The 25,564-nt window shown below is 51.3% G+C and overlaps 1 protein-coding gene across 2 annotated transcripts in view; it reads left to right on the top strand.

Moving 5' to 3' along the window:
• LOC146809712 (sacsin-like) overlaps positions 1 to 25,564 on the top strand; it is a 255,441-nt gene that overhangs the window by 19,125 nt on the left and 210,752 nt on the right. For both annotated transcript variants that reach the window (XM_085616550.1, XM_085616549.1), the window contains one exon: positions 4,732 to 4,819. In XM_085616550.1, the coding sequence (XP_085472676.1) occupies positions 4,732 to 4,819 (88 nt within the window). The remainder of the gene's footprint in view (positions 1 to 4,731; positions 4,820 to 25,564) is intronic.

Below are 25,564 nucleotides of genomic sequence, written 5' to 3'. Positions count from 1 at the left end.
CCCAACAGACACAGGCACCACACCACCAGGGAAGTCGAAGCGCACACCTCCTGTCACGCACACACAGGGTGAGGAAGGCACACCCACTGGGTCGGGGGGGAAACGTAGAACACGCAGCCACAGTGGGAGTCCGCATTCCACACAACCCACTCCCTCCAAATCCACTCCCCTTAGCTCTCCTGGCCAACAGTCAGTGACAGCATCATCCACTGCGAGTGTGCCCCCCAGCCCCAGGATGACACCACCCCGCAAGCGGTGGAGGCGGGACCCGGCCAGGGGAGTTGAGTCCCCCACCCTGTCCACACCCTCCCCCAGTGGCGCTGCGACCCATCCCTTTGCCCCCCCCCCCTCCTTGGGGCCTGTGGTTGGATTGGGTACGGGGGAGTCGCTGGGGGAACTTGCCGACGTGTGCAGCGCCATTCTGTCCTCCACCTTTGGCGCTGGCACCCCCCCTGTGGCAGATTCATCCCTCCCTGCACCCACAACACCTACCCTTTCCCCTCCTGTCCCTGCGGTGCCTGTTTCCACCCTCCCCCCTGATGCCCCCTCTTCTGTGGATGAAATGGACTTGTGAACTGTGCAGGCAAGCTAGGGGACACACGTCCCGATGTGTACCCCCCCCCCGGACATTGCTGCTGGGCTGGCCCATGGCCCTTGTACATAGTGGACATTTTCTCTGATATATTTTCCTGCTGAATAAAGCCTTTTCTTTTTGTTTTGCACACTGATGCTTTCCTGGACTTGCTGTTGGTGCTGGTGCTCCCTGCGTTGGGGTGGTGATAATGTGTTAGGGGTCTGTGAAATGTTGGAGTGTGCTGCTCATGGGGTGTACCCTGCCATCTGCGTGCCATCACAAAGGTCTCTGCAAATGGTATTTGGTCATGTTTGCTCTCACTGTATGGTGACATTGTCCCAAGGTGTGTTCCGTCCTCTGTGGCCCAGGCCATTTTTCCTGCAGGGTGTCTCCCAAATGCTGTGCTGTGCTGTGTCTACATTTCCTGGATGTGTGAGGGTTGCCTTTCAATATAGCCATGCTGGCTCAGCGATGGCTCCGCCTGCATCTGGGGTATCACCCTTGTAGGTCACTGAACTTGTTGATGGGGTATATTGTCCGATGTCTGGGCACTGCTGGGAGTGATAGGTACACACCCCTCCTGTGTCTGGGCACTGCTGGGAGTGATAGGCACACACCCCTCCTGTGTCTGGGCACTGCTGGGAGGACCCTGCACCCACCCCTCCTGTGTCTGGGCACTGCTGGGGGTGTTTTGCACACCCCATTCTTATAGCAGGTTCGGTGCGTACATGCACGGGTGGGGGTTTGGTGCGTACATACACGGGTGGGGGTTCGGTCCGTACATACACGGGTGGGGGTTCGGGGCGTACATACTCTGCTGGGGTGGGGGTTCGGTGCGTACATACACGGGTGGTGGTTCGGTGCGTACATACACGGCTGGGGTGGGGGTTTGGTGCGTACATACACGGGTGGGGGTTTGGTGCGTACATACACGGCTGGGGGGGGTTCGGGGGCGTACATACACGGGTGGTGGTTCGGTGCGTACATACACGGGTGGTGGTTCGGTGCGTACATACACGGCTGGGGTGGGGGTTTGGTGCGTACATACACGGCTGGTGGTTCGGTGCGTACATACACGGCTGGGGGGGGGTTCGGGGGCGTACATACACGGGTGGTGGTTTGGTGCGTACATACACGGCTGGGGTGGGGGTTCGGTCCGTACATACACGGGTGGGGGTTCGGGGCGTACATACTCTGCTGGGGTGGGGGTTCGGTCCGTACATACACGGGTGGGGGTTCGGGGCGTACATACACGGCTGGGGTGGGTGTTAGGTGCGTACATACACGGGTGGGGGTTTGGTGCGTACATACACGGCTGGTGGTTCGGTGCGTACATACACGGCTGGGGGGGGGGTTCGGTCCGTACATACACGGGTGGGGGTTCGGGGCGTACATACTCTGCTGGGGTGGGGGTTCGGTGCGTACATACACGGGTGGTGGTTCGGTGCGTACATACACGGCTGGGGTGGGGGTTTGGTGCGTACATACACGGGTGGGGGTTTGGTGCGTACATACACGGCTGGGGGGGGTTCGGGGGCGTACATACACGGGTGGTGGTTCGGTGCGTACATACACGGGTGGTGGTTCGGTGCGTACATACACGGCTGGGGTGGGGGTTTGGTGCGTACATACACGGCTGGTGGTTCGGTGCGTACATACACGGCTGGGGGGGGGTTCGGGGGCGTACATACACGGGTGGTGGTTTGGTGCGTACATACACGGCTGGGGTGGGGGTTCGGTCCGTACATACACGGGTGGGGGTTCGGGGCGTACATACTCTGCTGGGGTGGGGGTTCGGTCCGTACATACACGGGTGGGGGTTCGGGGCGTACATACACGGCTGGGGTGGGTGTTAGGTGCGTACATACACGGGTGGGGGTTTGGTGCGTACATACACGGCTGGTGGTTCGGTGCGTACATACACGGCTGGGGGGGGGGTTCGGTCCGTACATACACGGGTGGGGGTTCGGGGCGTACATACTCTGCTGGGGTGGGGGTTCGGTGCGTACATACACGGGTGGTGGTTCGGTGCGTACATACACGGCTGGGGTGGGGGTTTGGTGCGTACATACACGGCTGGTGTGGTGGTTTGGTGCGTACATACACGGGTGGGCGTTTGGTGCGTACATACACGGGTGGTGGTTTGGTGCGTACATACACGGCTGGGGTGGTGGTTTGGTGCGTACATACACGGGTGGGGGTTTGGTGCGTACATACACGGGTGGTGGTTTGGTGCGTACATACACGGCTGGGGTGGGGGTTCGGTCCGTACATACACGGGTGGGGGTTCGGGGCGTACATACTCTGCTGGGGTGGGGGTTCGGTCCGTACATACACGGGTGGTGGTTCGGTGCGTACATACACGGCTGGGGTGGGTGTTAGGTGCGTACATACACGGGTGGGGGTTTGGTGCGTACATACACGGCTGGGGGGGGTTCGGGGGCGTACATACACGGGTGGTGGTTCGGTGCGTACATACACGGGTGGTGGTTCGGTGCGTACATACACGGCTGGGGTGGGGGTTTGGTGCGGACATACACGGCTGGTGGTTCGGTGCGTACATACACGGCTGGGGGGGGGTTCGGGGGCGTACATACACGGGTGGTGGTTTGGTGCGTACATACACGGCTGGGGTGGGGGTTCGGTCCGTACATACACGGGTGGGGGTTCGGGGCGTACATACACGGCTGGGGTGGGGGTTCGGTCCGTACATACACGGGTGGGGGTTCGGGGCGTACATACTCTGCTGGGGTGGGGGTTCGGGGGCGTACATACACGGGTGGTGGTTCGGTGCGTACATACACGGGTGGTGGTTCGGTGCGTACATACACGGCTGGGGTGGGGGTTTGGTGCGTACATACACGGCTGGTGTGGTGGTTTGGTGCGTACATACACGGGTGGGGGTTTGGTGCGTACATACACGGCTGGGGGTTCGGGGCGTACATACCAGGGTGGGGTGGGGGTTCGGGGCGTACATGCACGGGTGGCGCTTGGGTGCGTACATACACGGGTGGGGGTTCGGGGCGTACATACCAGGGTGGGGTGGGGGTTCGGGGCGTACATACACGGGTGGCGCTTGGGTGCGTACATACACGGGTGGCGGTTCGGGGCGTACATACACGGGTGGGGGTTCGGGGCGTACATACACGAGTGGGGGTTCGGGGCGTACATGCACGGGTGGGGGTACGGGCCGTACTTCCACGGGTGGGGGTACGGTCCGTACATACCCCTGCCCACGCTCTGCGTGCCTGGGTACGGGCCGTACCCATGCCTTTGGTGTGTGGGTACGGTGCGTCCCACCATTGTTGCGGGCCGTGGGGTCCGCACCGTACACAGGCCTTGGGGGCGTGGCTACGGGTCGTACCACGCGTACCCCTACATGACCCCAGCAATGCTGGTACGAGCTGTACCAAGGCCTTTCTGACGTGGGTACGGGCCGTACCGCTATTGTTGGAGTGACGTAGGGGGACGCGTGGTACGTTCCGTACCCACGCTCTTGCGGCCTGGGTAGGGTACGTACCGGTTCGCGTGACCATCCACTTCCGTTGTGGCGGACGCTTGCGTTGCTGGCCTTGCCCCCACCCCCTGGAAGTGACCAGGCCCTGATGGTCAGGTATGTCCAGGCCATGTGTGATTTGGTACCATGTGTTGGTGTTGTGTGTCCTGCCCCTGCCCCCCCCTTTGCCCCTGGTTGTTGTGCTGACCTTCTGCGGCGTCTGCGTCGGTTCCTGTACGCCAGGTGGACTGCTAGGAGGGCAGGGATGGCACGTAGGTTCGGGTCCATGTCTGTTCGTCGCGTCCAGCTGCTCCTTGCGTGTGTCGTCCTGATTTCCCGGCAGTTTTTGGCAGCCGGTAAATATTTTCCGTGCGGGATGACGTCGGTTCGAATCGTACTTCCTGGTTCGTGAAACGTAGGCTGGATGCGTACCGACGTCACGTCGGCTCCTTTCAGGATCGGAATTGTGTTTAGTTTCTGTTCGGTCGGTGTTTTGTTCGAATCGTACGGAAATGGTGTTTCCGTATGAATCGTACTTGCATTTTCGGATGGATTTCGCACCGGGTACGAGTCGGACGGAGAAAAGGCTCCGTCCGACGGTTCGTACCCGGTTTTTACCGGATCGGAATTGGCACCAAAGTGTGTCTTTTCTCCTTCCCAGGAACAGGTTCTGTCAGAAGGCGCCTCCGTTCCTGACGTACCTGAAGAACATTCTCCGGAAATACCCTGACGGAGGGCAGATTTTAAAGGTAGCTGATATTTTATTACTAAATGTGTTCAATAATAAATAGATGGAAGTAATTTTTAATTGGAGGCACTCACAGGTCTACAGAACCATTTGAGGGGTCTCTTCTGATTTTATAACCCAAGAAAGGGAAACTGAAGAGTTGTCTTTTTATGAAGCTTCGTTTACATTTGTATCACTGTATATATCTGGAAGTGCCCAGTAGGTAGCACCAGCCAAGCGCTGCAATCGTATTTCTAAACTCATAAATTACTGGCGTGACTACTGTTAATCTAGACCTACAGATTTGGGACAGGTCCTCTCCTAGTCAGGAGTCTGAAGCGCCCATGAAACTGGGGAACGAGGTTCGAGTCCCGGCGTCCACTCAACATCCTGTAGTCCTGGGCATATCATTTAATGTCTCAGTGTCTAAAAAATTCAAGCATTGGCAAATCCAATACCTCTCACATATGTGAGAGCTGTTGGCTTTGGCAATGTGATTTAGCCATGATGAACACCAATGTTGATGCTGTTCAGCATGGCTAAAAGTTAGTGGTGTGGAGTGGGGTAGATTGGGATAGATTGAGTTGGGGTAGATTGGAATTGGTTAGATTGAAGTACACTGAGGTAGATTGGGGTAGAGTGGAGTGAGGTATATTGGGTAGAGCGGTGTGGGTTAGATTTGGGTAGTGTGGTAGACTGGAGAGGGTAGATTGGAGTGAGGTAGATTGAGGTAGATCGGAGTGGGTGGATTAGGGTAGATTGGAGTAGGGTAGATTGGAGTGGAGTTAAGTGGAACAGAGTGGTGTGAGGTAGATTGAGGTAAACTGGGATGGAGTGGAGTAGACTGGGGTATATTGGAGTGGAGTGGGGTAGATTAGGGTAGATTAAAGTGGAGTGTGGGTGATTTGGGTAGATTGGAGTGGGGCAGATTGGAGTGTGGTAGATTAAGAAGATTGAAGTGAAGTGGGATAGATTGGACTGGAGTGGGGTAGATTGGAGTACAGTAGATTGAAGCGAGGTAAAGTAAGGTAGATTGGAGTGGATTAGGGTAGATTGGAATGGAATTGGGTAGATTAAAGTGGGATAGATTGCAGTGTGGTAGATTGGAGTGGGGTAGACTGGGGTAAATCGGAGTGTGGTAGCTTGAAGTGGAGTGGGGTACATATGGGTATATTAGACAGGGGTAGAGTGGATTGGAGTGAGGTAGAGTGAGATGGGGTGAATTGGGGTTGAGTGGGGTAGATGGAGTGGAGTTGGGTAGATTGGAGTGCAGTAGGGTAGATTGGAGTGGAATGGAGAGGGTAGATGAGGGTAAATTTGGGTATACTGAAGAGGGGTAGAGTTAGGTGGGGTAGAGTGGAGTAGATATGGGTAGGGTGGAGTGGTGTGGGGTAGCTTGGAGTGGATTGAGGTAGATTGGAGTGGAGTGGAGTAGATTGGGGTAAATTGAACTGGAGTGTGGTATATTTTAGTAGGGTTGATTGCAGTGTAGTGGAGTGGGGTAGATAGGGGAAAGTGGAGTCGGTGGGTGGGATAGAGTGGAGTGGGCAGATTGGGATCAATTTGAGTGAGGTAGATGTGAATGGAGTGGGATAGATTGTGACTGAGTGGAGGTGGGTAAATTGGAGTGGAGTGGGGTAGATTGAAGAGGAGTGGGGTAGGTTGGAGTGAAATGGAATGGGGCATATGGAGTGGAGTGCAGTAGATTGGAGTGGAGTAAGGTATATTTTAGTGAGGTAGGTTGGAGTGGAATGGGGTGGATTGGGGTTCCGTGGAGTGGGGTAGATTGGGGTTGAGTGGAGTGGAGTAGACTGAAGAGGAGTGGGGTAGATTTGGTGCAGTGGGTAGAGTGAAGTTGGTTAGATTGTGGTAGAATGGAGTGGGGTAAATTGGAGGGAGGTAGATTAGAGTGAAGTGGTGTAGATTGAGTGGAGTAAGGTAGATTAGATTGGAGTGGGGTAGAGTGGAGCAGAGATGATTTGAGTAGAATGGGGTGGACTGTGATAGATTGGAGTGGGGTGGTGAGTGGGTGTAGCTTGGAGTGAAGTGGGGTAGATTGTTGTAGAGTGGGATATGTTGGGGTAGATTAGATTGTGGTACATTGGAGTTGAGTGGGGTAGATTGGAGTGAAGTGGGTTAGTTTTGATTGGAGTGTGGTAGAATGGGGTGGAGTTGGTTAGATTGGGATGGATTGGTGTTCATTGGAGGAGGGTAGATTGGAGTGAAATGGGGTAGATTTGGATGGAGTGGATTTGGTAGATTGTGGGTAGATTAAAGCAAACTAGATTGTGGTAGATTAAAGTAGGGTAGATGGCAGTGGAGTGGGATGGATTGGAGTGGTGTGGAGAGTGCAGTGGAGTGGAATAGATTGGAGTACAATGGGGCAGATTGGAGTGGGGTAGATTGTAGTGGAGCAGGTTAGATTGGAGTAGGATAGATTGTAGAGGATTGGGGTAGATTAAAGTGGAGTAAATTGGAGTGGGGTAGGCTGAACTGTGGTAGATTTGGTAGACTGGAATCGGGTAAATTGGAGTGGAGTGCATGAGATTGGGGTAGAGTGGAGTGGCGTAAATTGGGGTGGACCATAGTAGATCGGAGTAGGGTGGATTGGGGCAGAGTTGAGTTGGGTATATTGGAGTGGAGTGATGTAGATTGGGGTAGATTGAGTGGGGTAGGGCAGATTGGATTGGAGTGGGATAGAGTGGGGTGGGTATTATTTGAGTGAAGTGGGGTAGATTTGGGTGGAGTGGAGAGTGGGGGTAGCTTGGAGTGCAGAGGTGTAGATTGGATTGAAGTTGAGTAGATTGTAGTGGAGTGGGATAGGTTGGGTTAGAGTGGATTGGGGTAGATTAAAGTGTATTGGGGTAGATTGGAGTGGAGTAGGATAGATTTGACTGGATTGGGGTAGATTGGAGAGGGGCAGATTGAAGTGGTGGAGTTTGAGGTAAAGTGGGGTGAATGGGGTAGATTGAGGTGGAGTGGAATGGGGTAGCTTGGATTAGAGTGGGGTAGATTGCAGTGGAGTAGAGTGGCCTAGGTTGGGGGAGATCGGAGTGGAGTAGATGGGGTAGATTTGAGTGGGGTGGGGTAGATTGGGATAGATTGGATGAGCTTGGGATAGATTAAGGTAAAGTGGAGTGAGGTGAATTAGATTAAAGTCGAGTGAGTGAAGTGGGGTGGGGTAGGTTGAACTGGAGTGGTGTAGATTAGGGTGGAGTGATGTAGATTGGAGGGAAGTGGGGTAGATTCAAGTTCAGTAGGGTAGATATGGGTGAATGGGGTAGCTTGTGGTGGAGTGGGATAGGTTGGGGTAGATTGAAGTAGAGTGGATTGGGGTAGCTTGGAGTGGAATGGGGTAGATTGGAGTGAAGGGGTAAATTGGAGTGACGTGGGGTAGAGTGGAGTGGGATAGGTTGGGGTATATTGGAGTCGAGTGGATTGGGGTAGATTTGAATGGAGTGGGATAGACTAGACTGGAGTAGGGGAGACTGGAGTGGGATAGATTGAAATAGGGTTGTTTGGGGTAAAATGTAGTAGAATGGGGTAGACTGGTGGAGTGGAGTGGGGTAGCTTAGAGTGGAGTGGGGTAGATTGGAGTAGAGGGGTAGATTGTAGTGTAGTGGAGTGGGATAGGTTGGGGTTGATTGATGTGGAGTGGATTGGGGTAGATCGCAGTGGGATGGGGTAGATTACAGTAGGTTGAAGGGGTATGCAAAAAATTGGGGTAGAGTGGGGTGGGGTAGGTTGGAATAGAGTGGAGTAGATTAAGGTGGAGTGGAGTGCATTTTATCTGGCTTGGGGTTGATTTTAGTGGAGTAGGGTATATTGGGGTTGAGTGGGGTAGATTGGGGAGGAGGGCAGTGTGGTCAAAACTGTTAGATCGGAGTTGGGTAGATTGGAGTGGAGGGGTGTAGATTGGAGTGGGGTGTGCAGTTTGGAGTTCAGTAGAGTGGAGAGGAGTGGGGTCGATTGGGTAGAGTGGAGTAGGGTAGATTGGAGTGAAATGGAGTAGATAGAGGTTGACGTGAGTGGGGTAGAGAGAGGTAGAGTAGTTTGGAGTGGGATGGGGTAGATTAGGATTGAGTGGGGTAGAATGGAGTTGAGTAGGTTAAATTGGGGTTAAGTTGGTCACACTGGAGTAGAATGGGGTAGATTGAGGTCGATTAGAATGGGTAGATTGGAGTGAAGTGAAGCGGGATCGATTGGGGCTAGATTGGAGAGGAGTGGAGTTAATTGGAGTGAAGTGGGGTAGATTGGAGTGGAGTGAAGTGGGATAGATTGGGGTAGAGTGAAGTGGAGCAGGGTAGAGTGGTTAAAGTGGAGTGGGGTGGTTTGGAGGGCAGTGGGGTAAATTGGAGTGGAGTAGAGTGGGTTGGGGTAGATTAGAGTGAACAGATTGGGGTGGGGTAGAGTGGAGTGGGGTAGATTGGAGTGGAGTAGGGTAGCCTGGGTTATATTGGAGTGGAGGCTGGTAGATTGGAGCGGGGTAGATTGAAGTGGAGTAGGGTAGATTGGGTTGGAGTAGAGTAGAGTAGGGTAGATTGGGATATAGTGGAGTGGGGTAGATTGGAGTAAAGTGGAGTGGGGTCGATTGGAGTGGGGTAGATTGGAGTGGCGTGGGGTATATTGGAGTTGGGTAGATTGGAGTGCAGTTGTTGGGGCGGGTAGGTTGGTGTGTAGTAGGTTGGATTGGAGTAGAGTGTGTAGATTAGGGTAGATTAGAGTGGGGAAGATTAGGGGTGGAGTGGGGTGGACCATGGTAGTTTAGAGTGGAGTGCATAGGAGCAGATTGGAGTGGAATGGGGTACAGTGGTGTAGATTGGAGTGGGGTAGATTGGAGTGAGTGTGGTAGATTGGAACAGATTGGAATGGGGTAGACTGGAGTAGAGTGTTGTAGTTTGGTGTAGATTGAGTGGTGTGGGATGGAGTGCGGTAGAGTGGAGTGGCGATGATTTGAGTGGATTGGGGTAGAGTGGCGTGGGGTAGCTTGGAGAGGAGTGAGGGTGGAGTGGAGTGGGATAGGTTGCGGTAGATTGAAGTGGATTGGGGTAAGTGATGTAGTGTGGATGGGCATAGAGTGGAGTGGGGTAGAGTGGGGGAGCATAAAGTGGAGGGACATGTCATGGAGTGGCGTGGTGTGAAATAGCATGTTATGTAGTGGTGTTTTGTAGAGTGGAAAGGTGTGGCGTGGAGTGGCATAGAGTGGATTGACGTGGAGTGGAGCGTCAGAGTGGAGTGGAGTGGCGTGTGTATAGTGGAGTATCATAGAATGAAGAGGCATAGAGTGGAGGGGTATAGAGTGGAGTTGTTGTAGGGTGGAGTAGTGTAGAGTGAATTGGCGTAGTGTAGCATATGCATGGTTTGGTAGCACACTGCCATTACAGACAACACATTTTCAATTGAAACAGCCATTACATTTGCACAGACATACAGTTTTACTGCACACAAACTATAATGTGTGGAAATGTGATCACCTAGTGCTTAAATTTGTATTGATCATATTTAAATATTTATTCAAAGCACACTTCAGAATTACAAAAAAATGTGCTTCATTTGTACTTTCTTTTTTTTTTTTTTTTTTTGAAAACCTTTATTTCAAAATTCAGGACACAGCTATTCAGCCGACAGCCCGAAGGTTCGGCAGCATTGAGAGTTAGATACAGTGATGTGTCCCCAATACAGTTCAAAGAGTAATGCAAAGGTCCAATTTTAAATAAACACAGAAAAAACTCACAACAAACCCCAGCAAGGCAGAACATTGAAAGCCCCCAGGGGAGGCCGGACCCCACTCATCTACTAGTTACAAGACTGTGTACGGAGGAAGAAGGGGGACAGCAGAGGCCCAAAACGGTTCCTAAAACCAAACTGTGCTGGAAAGTAGGTCAGGGGGAAAGCTGTTCCTCGGGAGGTTCCAGATCCGGGGCAAGACATATTCCCCCCCTGTATTGGTTCCACCGCCCCCAGATGGCGTGCCACTTCCGGGGGCGACCTCTAGAGCAGTAGACCGTCTTCTCCCTAAACATGCTCCAGTCCATGTTCTCCTTCCACGCGGTCAGTGTAGGGGGTCCCGAGGAGCCCCACAATCGCGCGATATCCCTTTTAGCCACCATGTTACCCAGAGTCACCCATTGGGTCTGCGCCTCATCGAGGTCAGTGGGCCCCCAGACGTTCAGGAGGCAACACCGCGCCTCCGGCTGTACCGCAGTGCCCGTCACCTCCCCCATAACTGCATGGACTCTCCTCCAGAACTCCACAATGACACCACATTCCCAAATGATGTGCAGGAAAGTACCCACCATACCACATCCCCTTCTGCACAGGCCGTCCTCCGAGAATCCCATGTGGACCAGCCTTGGCCCCGTCACATACACCCGGTGCAGTATTTTAAGCTGCACCAGCCTCAGACGCGACGGGATCGCAACCTCCTTAGGAGAAGAAACCGCTGACTGCCAGTCCTCATTATCCAACTCAAGGCCATCCCTAGTCCACTGTTCTCTCAGCCCCAAAAGCATATCTGCCCGGACGTTAATCAACTTCTTATATATGAGCGAGATCGTGCTCTCGGGCATATGACCATCAAGGACTCGGTCCTCAAGGGGAGAGGACTCCGGCACCTTCTCACCCTCCACGAGGACTGATCGGAGGGCGTGACGCAGCTGGATATACCTGAAATACTCTGAGGGCCCTAGCTCATACTCAGTCTGCAACTCCTCGAAGGACTTCACCCTCCCCTTATGCAGCACATCTCCCACCTTGGATATACCTATCAGGTCCCACTTATCAAAGCCCTTCGTATGCCAGAGTCTTCCCAATCTCTCCGATTCAAACAATGGGGTAGCGAGGGTGAGCCTATCCTTCCAGCCCAACGAATCAGTCGCCATCTTCCATACACGCACCGCCACACCTGTGGGCCCCGTGAGGGACGAGTCTAAGGACCGCGAATACAACGCCCTGTAGTAGTTGCCGCCACGAAGCAGCCACCTATCCAGGGCATACCCAGGGCTGAGGGCAGGGCCATAAAACCCATGGTTGATCGCGCTCAGCTGCGTGGCCCAATAGTACCGTCGGATGTCTGGGAGCGCAATGCCCCCATCGTACCATGGGAGCGTCAACTTTGAAATAGCTATTCGCGGCCGCCCATCCCACAGCAACGTCCGTTGGAGGCCTTCGACCTCCCGAAAGTATTTGGCCGGTACCCAGTCCAAGGTGTTCTGGAGGGCATAGAGGAAGCGGGGAAGAGACATCATTTTGAACAGGGCCGCACGCCCAACAAGGGAGAGCGGCAGCCTCCGCCAACCTTCAACATCTCGCCTCAAGCGCGCCAAGGGGGGGAGCAGATTCCTCTCATAGCGCACAGCAGGATCCAAGGATATACATTTGTACTTTCTTAATTCTGAAATATCAGCACAGTTCATTTACAGACATTAAAATTTTGTTGTGTGCTAGAAAAGCATTTCCTGTCACAGCAAGATTGTCTCATAAATTCTCTTACTTTAAAGTCAAAGAAAGAAAAGTAAACACCAAGATCCTTTGGAAGGTACAGCCTGACATTTGATCTCTGTCATTAAATACACTCCAAATTTAACAAGATAAGAACACGATTTAAATGCCAGTTTAAAGACAGTGAGCATTCATGGATGAACAGTAGGCAATGCTCCCAGGAAGGGACAAACTCAAGCTGGACTGCATAAAACAATTAAACCAGCAAATAGAAAGCTAGCCCACTGTGAGCTACAAACCATAAAGTAAATGGTAAATAATGGGCGGATCATACATTCCCATGGAAGCTTTCAGAATGCCCACAAGAAGTCATTACCACCTCACTGGTCCGCCTCATCCCAGTAAGCACAGCATGAGGAGGCCCCACCCACCACAGGTCCAATACCATGCTTAAAGACCTACTTCTATGTCCATGACCTACATGGACTTAAGGCTTCTCCCTCCACGTCCCGTCACAAATCTAACAGTGTTTGTGGCCGAATTTGAAATTAGCCCCACTCAGAATGTGGGCCTTTGTATTTTGTATTTGGATATTGGCTTCTCATTGGCTATTAGTATTGCACAGGGTGGGGAGAAGGTTGCAGATGCAGAAATGATTGTACTGAATAGGTATTGGTGTACTGTGCTGCTGTCAAAATGTATTTCCTTTCAAACTGGCACAGCTACACTCTGCTGAGTTCACTATATAGCAAAACGTGTATTAGTTGTTTCACTGAAGCAAAATGTGAATAAGTGCATTAATGCCAGAATTATTATCAGCAAAAAATTGAATTGAAATGCAATGTGTAGCACTGTATTACCACATAAGTAACTACAAAGATCTTGATTTATTGATACTTGAAAATAGTCAAGTACTTGATGCTATCAGAGTATGAACATTATGTTTTCAATCAGTGTGGCTACTGTGGAGACTTAAACAAATAAGCATTGGCGAAGCCAATAGATCATGCTTACGAGGTGTATTGGCTTTGTCAATGTTTTCTAGCCCGGTGGTCTAGCAGCGCGGCTGCTGTGCAGCTTGCCTGAAAGTGAAAAAAGAAAGTGCTATGACACCGCAAGGGTGGCTCCTCTGCTAAGGCGGAGGAGCATCGCCCCACTGCTCTTCGAGCAGCAAATATAAAATGATTTTAACATGGTTATTATCATTTTATTTTTAGCAGGTTGGGGGCTGGGTTAGGGCAGGCTGTAGACACATGGGGAAGAATGGTTTGCACACTCCAAGTGCACATGACTGCCTGGCTGTCCGGAAACAGTCATGCGCACTTTGCATGTTCTTCACCAGGCTGCATTACACAGCCTGGTGGCGAACATGGCCAGGCCCAGGCCCCCAGTCTCCATCTGAGCACCGATCCACAGCACTCAGACCCATCACAACGTTGCATTGCAGCATTGTGATTGTCTAGAGGGAGCATGGGTGCTTCGTGGTTTGGGACTGCCGGAGAAGCGGAGGAGAGACGCGGCCAGCGGAAGAGGTAAGTGTTTTTTAATTGTATTTTCTCACTCCTCTGCCTTTCCACCCTCATTCCCCGCCAGCCGCTACTGTGAGATGGCCTGTGCTGGCTGCGTCATAGTGTTTTCTTTTGTTGCTGATGGGACAGAGGGCAACAACGAGAGAGGGAGGGCATTTGGGGAGGCAACAAATACAAGTAAGGTTTTGGACAAAAAGTATCATTATGCGGCCACCGTTGGCCAGGTCATTGTGCTTTACCTATTGGGGATGGGAGGCAACATGGAGGGTAAGATTAAGGAGTAAGGGGACATTACCCCTCATGCTTAACTATGCTTAACTAGTTACCCTTACCAATAACCTCTTACCCTTAACCCAACCTTAATCTTTACTCCCCTTTCCATATCATTACTACTTACCCCTTTGTCTGTTTACCCATGGGCCTGCCTCCATTTTAACCACTTATCCATGTTCTTATCCCTTTACTCTTTACTCTTAAATCCTTACCTGTAACCTCTTGCCCATATCCACTACAAATACCCCTTTACACCTTGCGCTAAATCCATTACATTTAACCACTTACATATACCCTTAACACTTTATCTTACCACCATACAATTAAACCCTTTCTTTATCACCTGTATGTTTCAACTCTTACCACTAGCTCCTTGTTGCCTTTCCCTTGGCTCTTACTCTCAATCACTCAATGCCTGTACCCCTTACCCTTAACTCCTTAGCCCGTTAACCTTAATTCCTTTCCCTTAACACTTCCCTTCTACCCTTAACCCGTTTATTCCTCACTCTTAACCCTTTAGGCTTACCATTATCCCCTTCCCCATTACCCTTAAGCCCCTATCTTATTCTTACCCACCTCCCCATAATGTCTTACCCCGCAACTGTGTCCTAAAAATATTATCCATATAATATTGTTAGTAAAACCTGGACTTTAAGACCTTACATTTAAATGTGGTATCAATTGGGAGCCTCTAACTCACTTATGAAGATTAAGGCTGTCTTATTCTGAATTCTTTGGAATATGGAAGTGAATTCCTGGAGACCAAAACAGAGGATTTTACAGTAACCAAAGCATGCTCGATTCTGTGGTCCTATGAAGGAGAGGGAGGACTTTCCAGAGATGGGTATTTGGTGAGCAAAGGAGAGTTTGGCATCAACAGTGCTGCCAGGTTCTTTACTTTTGGTGGAGTGGATGAGTGGGTTTGGGGTCTTCTGACTAGTCAAAGGCAGTTATATGGCCACAAGTATCCAATCACTAGACTCTCCATCACTTTGCTTGCTTAGGAAGAACTGATTTTTCCAGTGCAACATGTGGTCTAGGCATAAGATAATGCTTATCAGAGTATCTGTGGTTGGGTTCACTGGGCATTTTTCCTCACAAGAATGGTTTAGTGTGGAGTTATCGTGAATTTGGAAAGTCACACTGTAATTACTGAGGAAATCTGCCAATTGGAGACCATAGATATTGTAAAGAAGTCACAAAGAGAAACCAGAGTATGATTCTCGGGAAACACCACAGATCAATGACCATGTGGAAGATTAGATTCTTGGTTTAGGTCTACGGTGAGTAAGCAAGGATTGGATCATTGCAGTGCAGGTTCTGAAATGTCAGTCCCAGCCCTCCTAGCAGAGAGTTTGAGGAGGCTAGGAACACTTCCAGGGAGACACAAAGCATTGATTATATCGGTTAGGTTATATTTGTGGGTTTCAGAATACCCTTTCAAAGGCCAGCAGGTTTCTGTTACTAGTTAAGTTACTGTAAATGTTAATGATACGTTTTATGTGATCACTCCAATGGGTGGTAGCTTCACTTTTATGACCACCTTGAATTTCTGAAAACAGATTTACTGAGAGTTTTTATTGGAGCACGTTTAGCCATGATTCTGAATAGTTGTTTAAAAATGAGAATGGGGGGGGCGTGGCCATCCGCCGAAGATGATGGCTGCACAGGAATGTGGATCCGGCTCCTTACTCCTCTTCCCCCATAAATCTGGCACTTATCCGTCATCTTGATAACAAATAAATAAGCCTGGGCTGAGACAAAGTGGTGTGCTATCGAAGCCGTTGAAAAAGAACCACCGGATGAGTCTAACATAGTCCACTGTGACTTGACATCCAGGTGTGTGGATGGAGGCCGTGGAGTGATGTCAGTGTCCGCCTGAGTGGAGCAGCCCCGTCCCTGGCCGGAAAACAGGCGCGTGCCGAAGTGACAGACGGGACAGGCACGCTGTGCACCGTATCTCTGCCTTAGAAGTTTCCTGACACCGACATCAGAGCAATGTAACGCTCTCTGTCGGTTCCGGCCCGCCAGCGACACTATCAGACGGCGAGAGCGGAGGAGCAAGGAGAGCGCCGAAAACTAACCAGGGCCTAAGTGAGATCGGGCCTGTACTGGCCGGGGAGGAAAAAGTGATGAGGACCTAGCAACCAGCAGTGGACGAGTGCAGCCTGCATCTGAATCTATTGGTGGCGGTGGAACGCATTCAAGGAAGAGCACCACGACGGAAGAGAGCTGGGCGCAGCGCGCTTTTGGACAGCAGGTGAGTCTGCGGCCTAGCCCATTCCATACTCTGCCTTTCAATTAATCAAAAAAAAGAAAAACCTGAGCATACCCACAAGAAACCTGAGGCAGTGACATAGATTCCACACTTCACTGCAGTACCTGTCAACAAAAAGGCACCAGGGCACCGGTCATAAATGCAGCAGTCTTAGAACCTAGAAGGGGAAAACCGACAGGCCGCGTGTGACTTTCTCCCTTGACAGGCAGTGGTGATTACCAAAAGACTCCATGCCAAAGCCGAATCTCTGAACATGCTAGGGCACTAGTGTGATGTCGCGCGGCAAAGGAGGACGTGGCTCACATCAGCCAAAATTAGACTAGTTCTCATGGCAAAAGAACCAAGATGGGGCAAGCAATCCACCTGATCCATTTCAAGAGACACAGGAGACATTGACGGAACAGGGCACCCCCACCCTGCAGGACATACTGGTGGCCATCGCAAGCATGCGCACCTCCCTCGAAACACGTATAGACTCGGTATCCACTGAAATTTCCCCGATACGTGCAGGCCTGAGAAAAATGGACACCAGTGTAAAAGAAATTTAAGATGTAACACAAGGCCTGGTCATGGATACGAAGGCGTTGGGAAAACAAGTCAGTGAACTACAAGCCATCGGCAAAATCCTGGCAGAGCAAATGGATGATTATGAGGGTAGGTCCAGACGTAACAACGTTAGATCTTTGGGGGTGCCAGAGAGAATGGAGGGGCCAGCTACAGACCTCTTCATGGTAGAATTAACCACCAAATACCTGCAGCCTCGGAATCTCTCCAACTACTTCTCTATTGAAATGGCGCACCGTGTGCCAGGAGGTAGACCTATGCCGGGCCTGCCCCCTAGGCCAATAGTGGCTCGGGTGTTCAACTATAGAGACCGGGATGTTATCCTACAAACTGCGCGCAGCGCTCAGCCACTCATGTATGAAAACAGCAACATAACCTTCTTTCCTGATTTCACACTGAAGGTGCAGAAACAGACGCAGTTTTTTGGAAGTCAAAAAAGCCCTCAGAGAAAAAGATCTGAAATACGCTATGCTGTTTCCTGCTAAGCTGAGGGTAGAAACGTAGGGTAAAACTTGGTTTTTCATTGAGCCGGATGCAGTCTGAGTGTGGCTGGAGGGATTGCAAAGAGTAGGTGATCCGGACAACCCAGATATGCACAGGCGGCGGATGGTGAAGTCTTAGAAACAAACTGATCCCTGTCTGGAAGAGAGGCATCCGACCAACGAAGACTCACTCCAAAGCAAATAATACACCATACTGCAAATCTTGCGATAGAGTAACTGAGGAAAGACAATACTCTGTGTGTACCGGACACACCTGGAGCATTTGAGAATAGACCAGCGGACAATGGCTCGAACTGAACATTGTCACATGTCGATAAGCAACAAATGGAGGGTTGGGTCCTTTATGACACACCATCAATAATACAATGGCAGAGTATATAAAACGATTGAACTTATACTAATAGATTGTATCAAGCCTAGTCATTGAGAAGGGGGGAAGAGGGGGTGGACAGGTCCACAACTCCTCCGATACTGGGAAGGGAGGGCGACAGGCACTCTGCAATGTTGGAGAGGCGGGCTGCTCGAGAACCATTATGCAGGGAGGCAGGGGGGTACTATGAAGTTGGGGGGTTTAAAAGTAGATTATGTAGTATTATTCAGGGGGAACAGCAGATAGCTCCTTTTCCTACAGACACAAAACCACCCTGTTCAATAACAAGCTACTCTCACCAAGTAAAACGACACGAGTACAACCGCACAAAAGCCAAATACAACAAATGCTTCCATCATGCGACACACGCTTCCAGGGAGGGAAAATACACCGGTGACAGACACATCTACTATGAGTGGCGGGGCTGAGACGTCAATTAACTTACTCTCTTAGGAACGTTAACGGGCTAGGGGACAAACTCAAGAGGGGGATAGTGCTCCAATACATAAAACAACAGGCACCGGATATGGTCTTACTTCGGGAAACTCACCTAGTTGGGAACACGTGTAAGGCACTCAACAGGTAGGGCTATAAATTAATCGCACACTCAGGCTTTACCTCAGGGTCCAGAAGGACTGGGATACTTATGCGAAAAAATGTCCCCTTTATGGTGGCACACACTTGTACAGATGCACAGGGCTGCTTCGCAGCAATGTCCTGCACTTGGGAGGGTAGATGTGTTAACTTTATGTCGACCTATGTCCCCCTGGTGCTACACAGCATGGCTTTACCTGCTATGATCAAGATGATCCTCGATTTACCAGAGGGGAGTTAGTGATAGGCGGAGACCTAAATATGACGCTTTGTGATCAGATAGACAGATTCCTGCCCAGACCCACCCCAAGAACTAAAAACACCATGCCTGACTTCATGGGGGCCCTGAGTTTAGTGGATATCTGGCAAGATGCCCACCCACAAGCTAGACAATATATACTTAATTTGGGAGCACACAGCAGCCTGTCCCGTATTGACCACATTTTAACATCGTCTGACAAAAAACACCACTTTACAGAAGTAAGTCCCCTTGCTCGGGGTATTTCATATCATGCCCCATTATGGGCTAAATACGCATTGGGAGTCACACCAACTCGTAGAACAATATCGATTAATCCCTGGTACCTCAAAATCCCACATGTCAAAACCAGCCTCATTAAATCCACCAACGAATATTTCAAAGAGAACGTGGGCTCAGTCCAATCTCCTCAAACTATCTGGGAGGCTTACAAGATGGTGCTAATAGGACAGGTGCTTTCCCTCATGGTGGGGCACAAGAAAGAGAAGGTTAAAAAACTTGAGGAGCTGGAACGTAATATTTTAGCTATGGAACAGACAGCCACGCATATGCAAGACGAGGTAGCTCAACACATGCAGGAACTAAAGCGACAGGAGTATAAGGATCTGACAACAGAAATAGCAAGGGACATACACCAGGCGACACAACATAGAATATATGAACACGGGAAACGTGCAGGTAAATTACTTGCTTGGCTGGATAGGCGGAGCGGGCGGATCGCTGGATAACGGCACTATGAGGAGAAGAGGGTGAATTACTGAGAGATCAGCAAGCCATCACAGAGGCTTTTGCTGCCAACTTTGCACACCTCTACTTACCCGTGGCCTCAGCCATTATAGAAGAGTCAAAGGAATTGTTAACAGACCTACCGTGCCGATCCTGTCGTCGGAGGACCGACTAGCACTCGAGGCAGACCTTAGGATCGATGATAAAGGTTGGCTACACACAACATGCAATAAGGGAAGGATATGAGGCCAAATGGCCTCCCAATAGAGTTCCTCAAAATAACCACAACTAAAGTGGCACCACAAGGTGGCTCTTCATTCCATATGAGGGTTCGGATTTCTCCTTCTATTGATTTGAAATATGCTTCGGGTACTCTCATTAACTGACCTACGGAAAGAATACGAATTGTCTGAGGGTGAAATATTTAGATATTTACAAATTAAGCATGTGCTAAGGGCTGTAGTTCAGGCCGAAGAGGAAATACCGGAGACCTCACCACTAGAGGACAGACTCATGACAGAGTATATGGACTGTAGGGCTATTTCCGTGACTTACCAGAAAATAATAAATAACTTACCTGACCCACTTCAGCGTCTCCGCAATCGCTGGCAGGCAGATATAGGAACATTGCAGGAAGAGGATTGGCATGACACGTTATCTTCCCCACGTGAAGTAGCCATATCTGCGCGGCTGAGACTAATTCAACTAAAAATACTTCACAGATCATACGCTTCCTGTGTCACCCTGATTAAAATGGGACGGAGTGATGAGGCAGGGTGCAGAAGGGTATGTGGGGGGTCGGCATCTTCTACCACACACTTTGCGACTTCCCGGCTGTCAAAGGCATATTGGGAAGCAATAATTGCATGTAGGATAGACGTCAGTGGTGGAGCCCTTCAGCTAGCACCTAATCTATGCATAATTAACATATGGGAGGCAACCGACATGACCCGCATGGAGCAACGGTGGATCACTATGGGTTTCTTCATTGCAAAAGGAAATATAGCCCGGAGATAGGGTGCAGCTGAGTCACTAACCCTAGTGGAGTGGGAACGGGACATGGACTGGTGCATGATCGCCGAAAAGGAAGTCTATAAAAGTAGGGGGTGCCTCCAGGAGTGGGAACGGGTTTGGGGTAAATGGAACAGTCATAGTGGCAATATCTGTGTCTCCCCCTCCTACCGAGGGAATAGATCTGGGGGGAAGGAAGTGCCACAGTTGTAAATGATGATGAAAGGTGATGGGCTATTGAGGTCTGAGAGTGTAAGAAGTGAATACGACTTGCAATGTATTTCACTGTTCAAATGTGCTGGTCTTCATGCCTGCTGTATAACTGTACAAATTCAATCAAAAGAGATTTTTTTTTTAAATGGGACATTAGGCTTGGTGATATTAGCTTGGACTTATGTAGGTGTTAGTTTGGAGGGTTTGTGTGTTTGCTTTCATCATGACAATTTTAGTGTTTGAGGTTTGTCAATACACAGTAGAGAAGCTCTTGTGCACAGTGCTTGGGGTTACCATCTCTTGGAGCATGGTTGTATGTTCCCAAATGAGCAGAGTGTGTGCAGATCTTCCTGGTTGGACGCCGGGTGTCTGATGATCGGAAGGACTCTTTTCATGCTAGAGATGGAAATTTCGACTCCGATTTGAGGAAGGGTGATTTAAAGGGAGTTTTTTTGTTCCTATGATTTGATATAGAAGGGCACTCATGTGTTCTCCTGGTTTTGACACTGGTAGTGCAGATGAGTTGCTTGCCTCCTCCCAGTGAGGCAGTGGTAAATCTTGCAAGACAGCAAGACCATGTTGGTTGGTGGAAGCAATCCAATTGTTGTATGTGCTTCTCAGCTTGGCAAGAGAGAATCATGGCAAACTTCATCCAGCACAGTGACTTAATTTAAGGAGATAAGGAAGGGAGTCATGTATTGATGATGGCCTCTGGCAGTAATAGTAGACTTGGAGCCCATCGGGCAGAATGTGCTCATTTTTGTCCATTCCTTCACAGCAGCTGAGGCAGTGGGCTGGGGTGGATTGGCCGACCTTACAATTCTTCTTGATTGGATGTGAGGCTCATAGAACTAGCCAGCCGTCTGTTCATTTGTGAAAGATGGCACCCGGAGAGAAGTGACTGCAGAGGTGACCTCGGGTGGTCGCAGAGCCAGTTACCAGCAGCCGGTGTTAGTTGGAGCTGAGGACAGCCCTGCTGTTTCACTGAGCCAGGATCTGGAGAAGGAAAGAAACAAGCACAGTATCCCTAGCACGGCGGTGGCCCCGGGGCACAGGTAGACACATTTCTGCCATTAGAGTGGGAATGGGTGAAAGGCAGGAGGTTGGAATGGGGCAATATAGCTTCTGAAAGGGGTCATAGGGCGGGAGGCCTGGGGGAGCTTCATTGTGGAGTACCTATCCATCAACCGTATTTTTAAAGCATGCATTCCGGCACATTTTTCATTAAGTGCATCAGTGCCATGAGTATACCTAGACATTGGCACCATATCTAAGTGTGCCATGGGACTCGAGGTGCACCTCACCCAACCGGGGCAAAACAAGTGTTGGGTTGCTTGTATTTCTTTTCGGTGGGAACCTGGAAATTAGTGCTGGACTGGTCCCTGTGGAACTGGACCAAACGTGAGTTGCCGATGGTTTGTCTCTGTGATACTGGGAGCAAAAAAAAGATGGTCTGATATGTTTTTCTCCTTTGTGTCCATTTTCTCACCACTCTTTTCCCGCTGCTGCTACCCCACAGCCCCCACCCCCTGCCGTTCCTGCCTCCCAGCTGTGCTTCTCTCCCTCCTCCCCATTTAATGGCGGCCGCTGCGAGGGTGAGCAAGCTAGACCTCTGACCTCCTGGTAGGAGGCCTGCTCTCTCCCCCAGCAGCTCCGCTGTTGTGCCGCTGAGAGGTGTCTGGTAGGTGTTCGAGGCCCTCCTTCACCCGCAGGCTCCTGCCTGTGCCTCATCCCTGGTGGTCCAGTGGGAGAGCCTTGCTCTTCTGTTGTTCCACTGTTGTCTGTCTGCCTTTTTATGCCCCTTTTGTCTTTATGGCTTTTGTCTGTTTTCAGTGTATTTTTATGATTATTTGGGTGCCTGTCTGTGACTCTGTTTTTCTGCACTTCTTCGTATTGTGCCTGTGACCTTGTTTTTCTCATCCGTGCCCATTTTCTCGCAGCCCTTTTCCTGCCGCTGCTCTCCTGTGGCCCCTCCCCCTGCCGTTCCCCCTTCCCATTCGAGCTTCCCTCCCCCTCTCCTATTTAATGGCGGCCACTGCACTGCTGCGCGCAGCGGGCACGCCGCTGACATGCCGAAAGCGCACCAAAGGCAAGCCCGTCTGCACCTGTTTGCGACCCGACCGCGACCAGCGCCAGAGACCCTTGATCTCCAACCACCCACCGCTATGACACTACTGCCCTCCTCACACTCAACCCTGGAAAAAACAACAACTACCATCTGTCCACACTGAAATACACTCATGGCCAGTTCTCCACCCTCAATACCCCACAACCGATGCCACCACCCAAACACCAGCACCCCCGAAGCCCTGAGGTGCATCCTCCTCAACGTGCGCTCCCTGCACAGACACGCCGTAGAGATCTGGGACCTCCTCGACATCACCTCACCTAACGTCGCCTTCTTCACAGAAACCTGGACCAACTCCACATCCGCCCCGACAACGCCACCGCCATGCAAGAGCCAGAGGAAAGACCGCCCGACCGCCCAGGAGGACAACTCGCCATCGCTCACAATAGCTCCCTCTGACTCACCACCTCCAGTACAAGTGACTCCCCGTCCACCACAGAGCACCTCTATTTCTAGAAACAGACCGGGCCCATATCCACCCTATGTGGCACGATCACCTACAGACCCCCGGGACCTCGAACTGCGTTCATCACTACCATCGCCGACCTTGTCAAACCACACGCCATCGCCTCCATGGACTACATACTCATCGGAGACCTCACTTCCACCTCAACAACCTCAACGATCCCAACACCTCCACCCTCCTGTACAACCTCGCCAACCTCGGACAAAAACAGCTCATCACCGCCCCCACCCACAAGGCAGGACACACCCTCGACCTCATGTTCCCAGAGGCTAACACCATCCACTTCAGCCACAGCGCACAACCCCTCTGGATGGACCACCACTGCGTACACTTCCACGTCAACAAACCCACCACCCCAAACCTGCACCATGCCCACCACGAAGAAACTGGAATAAGGTCACCGAGGAGCACCTAAACTCCACCCTTTACCGGGATGCCCTCTCCGCATCGACCGATGCCAACCTCGCAGCCAAAGAACTACACAGATGGATCTCCAACTGCGCTGACGAATTTGCACCCCTTCACAACCCCCACAGACAACACCCCAGGAAAGCCACCTGGTTCACCACCGATCTCCAAGAATCCAGGCACACCTGCAGATGTCTCGAGAAGAAGTGTCAAAACAGCAAAACATCAGAAGACCGCTACCACATACAAGAACGCCACTTAAGAACAAGATCACCGCCAATGCCAGAAACTCGAAGGAACTCTTCAGCATCATCCAAGAATTCACGAAATCCCCCAGCGAGGACACAGACCTCACCCCTTCCCAGGGCCTCTCCAACAAGCTCAGCTCCTACTTCCATCTGAAAATCAAGTCTCTCTGCTACAACGTAAACGAATGGACACCGGACTCCGAAACCACTCCCCCCTCCAACAATGCCAGCCAACCCACCATCTCCTCCTGGACCCCAGCCACCACCAAAGACAGTGAATCGATCATGAAAGGGATCCAGTAAGGAGCAAACACGGACCCCTGCCCTCTGCACATCTTCCACAGAGCCGCCGCCACCATCGCACCTGAACTAAGAAGCACCATCAACACCACCTTCAAAACCGACACCTTCCCCGATGACTGGAAACATGCAGAAGTCAAACTCCTGCTCAAGAAGCCCTCGGCAGACCCTTCGGACCTCAAAAATTACCAACCCATCTCCCTCCTCCCCTTCGCGACCAAAGTCACTGAGAACACCGTTAACGCCCACCTAACGAAATTCATCGAAAAGAACTCCATCCTCGACCCGTCCCAATCTGGATTCCGCAGCAACCACACACCGTAACTGCCCTACTCACCGCCACCAATGACATCCGCACCCTCCTCGACCAAGGCCACCCCACGGCCCTGATCCTACTCGACCTCTCCGCTGCCTTAGACACCGTCTCCTACCGCACACTCGCCACTAGACGCGACAACACCGGCTTACGGGGAACCGCCCTCAAATGGCTCGGCTCCTTCCTCTCCGTCAGGACCCAAAGAATCAGACTGCCACACTTCCTCTCTGAACCCACAGAGATCTCTACAGCTACATGGCCCCCCTCACCCCCATCGTCAGACAACACGGACTCAACATAGTCTCCGACGACACCCAGCTTATCCTCTTCCTCACCAAGGTTCCCGGCACCACCAGACTCAGCTTCTAGGAAGGAATGAAGGACGTCACATCCTGGATGAGCAGCAGCTTTCTGAAGCTCTACTCGGAGAAGACAGAGATCCTCGTCCTCGGACTCTCCCTCACCGCTTGGGACAACACCTGGTGGCCCACCACCCTTGGCAGCCCGCCCGACCCCACGGACCACGTCCGGAACCTCGGCATCGTACTCGACTCCTCCCTCTCTATGACCCGACAGGTCTATCCTGTAGCCTCCAGCTGCTTCAACACTCTCAGCATCCTTCGCAAGACCTTCAAATGGATCCCCCCCGAATCAAGAAAAACCATCACCCATGCACTTGTAACCAGCAGACTGGACTACGGAAATGCCCTCTACACCAGAATCAACAAGTCTCTGCTCCACAAACTCCAGACCATACAGAACACCGCAGCTAGACTCGTCCTCGGCATCCCTCAACAAGAACACATCACCCAACACCTGCGAGACCTCCACTAGCTCCCCGTCGAGAAGAGAGTAACATTTAAGATACTCACCCACGCCTTCAAATGCTTCCACAACACCAGACCCCAATACCTCACCGAGAGAATCTCCTTCCATGTACCCAAGAGAAACCTCTGAATCGCCGACCTCTCCCTCGCCGAAACCCCACGAATCCGCAGAGCCAGAACGGGAGGAAGAGCCTTCTCCTACATCGTGGCCAAGACCTGGAACGAGCTCCCGATCGACATCAGATGCACCCCCTCTCTGAACATCTTCAGGAAGGCCCTCAAGACCTGCCACTTCGACTAAACGGAGCTGCTTA

The sequence above is a fragment of the Triturus cristatus genome, chromosome 7 (genome assembly GCF_964204655.1).
Source record: "Triturus cristatus chromosome 7, aTriCri1.1, whole genome shotgun sequence".
Classification (NCBI taxonomy): domain Eukaryota; kingdom Metazoa; phylum Chordata; class Amphibia; order Caudata; family Salamandridae; genus Triturus; species Triturus cristatus.
Note: the sequence above shows the minus strand (reverse complement) of the source record. Positions and strands in the feature narration are given on the sequence as shown.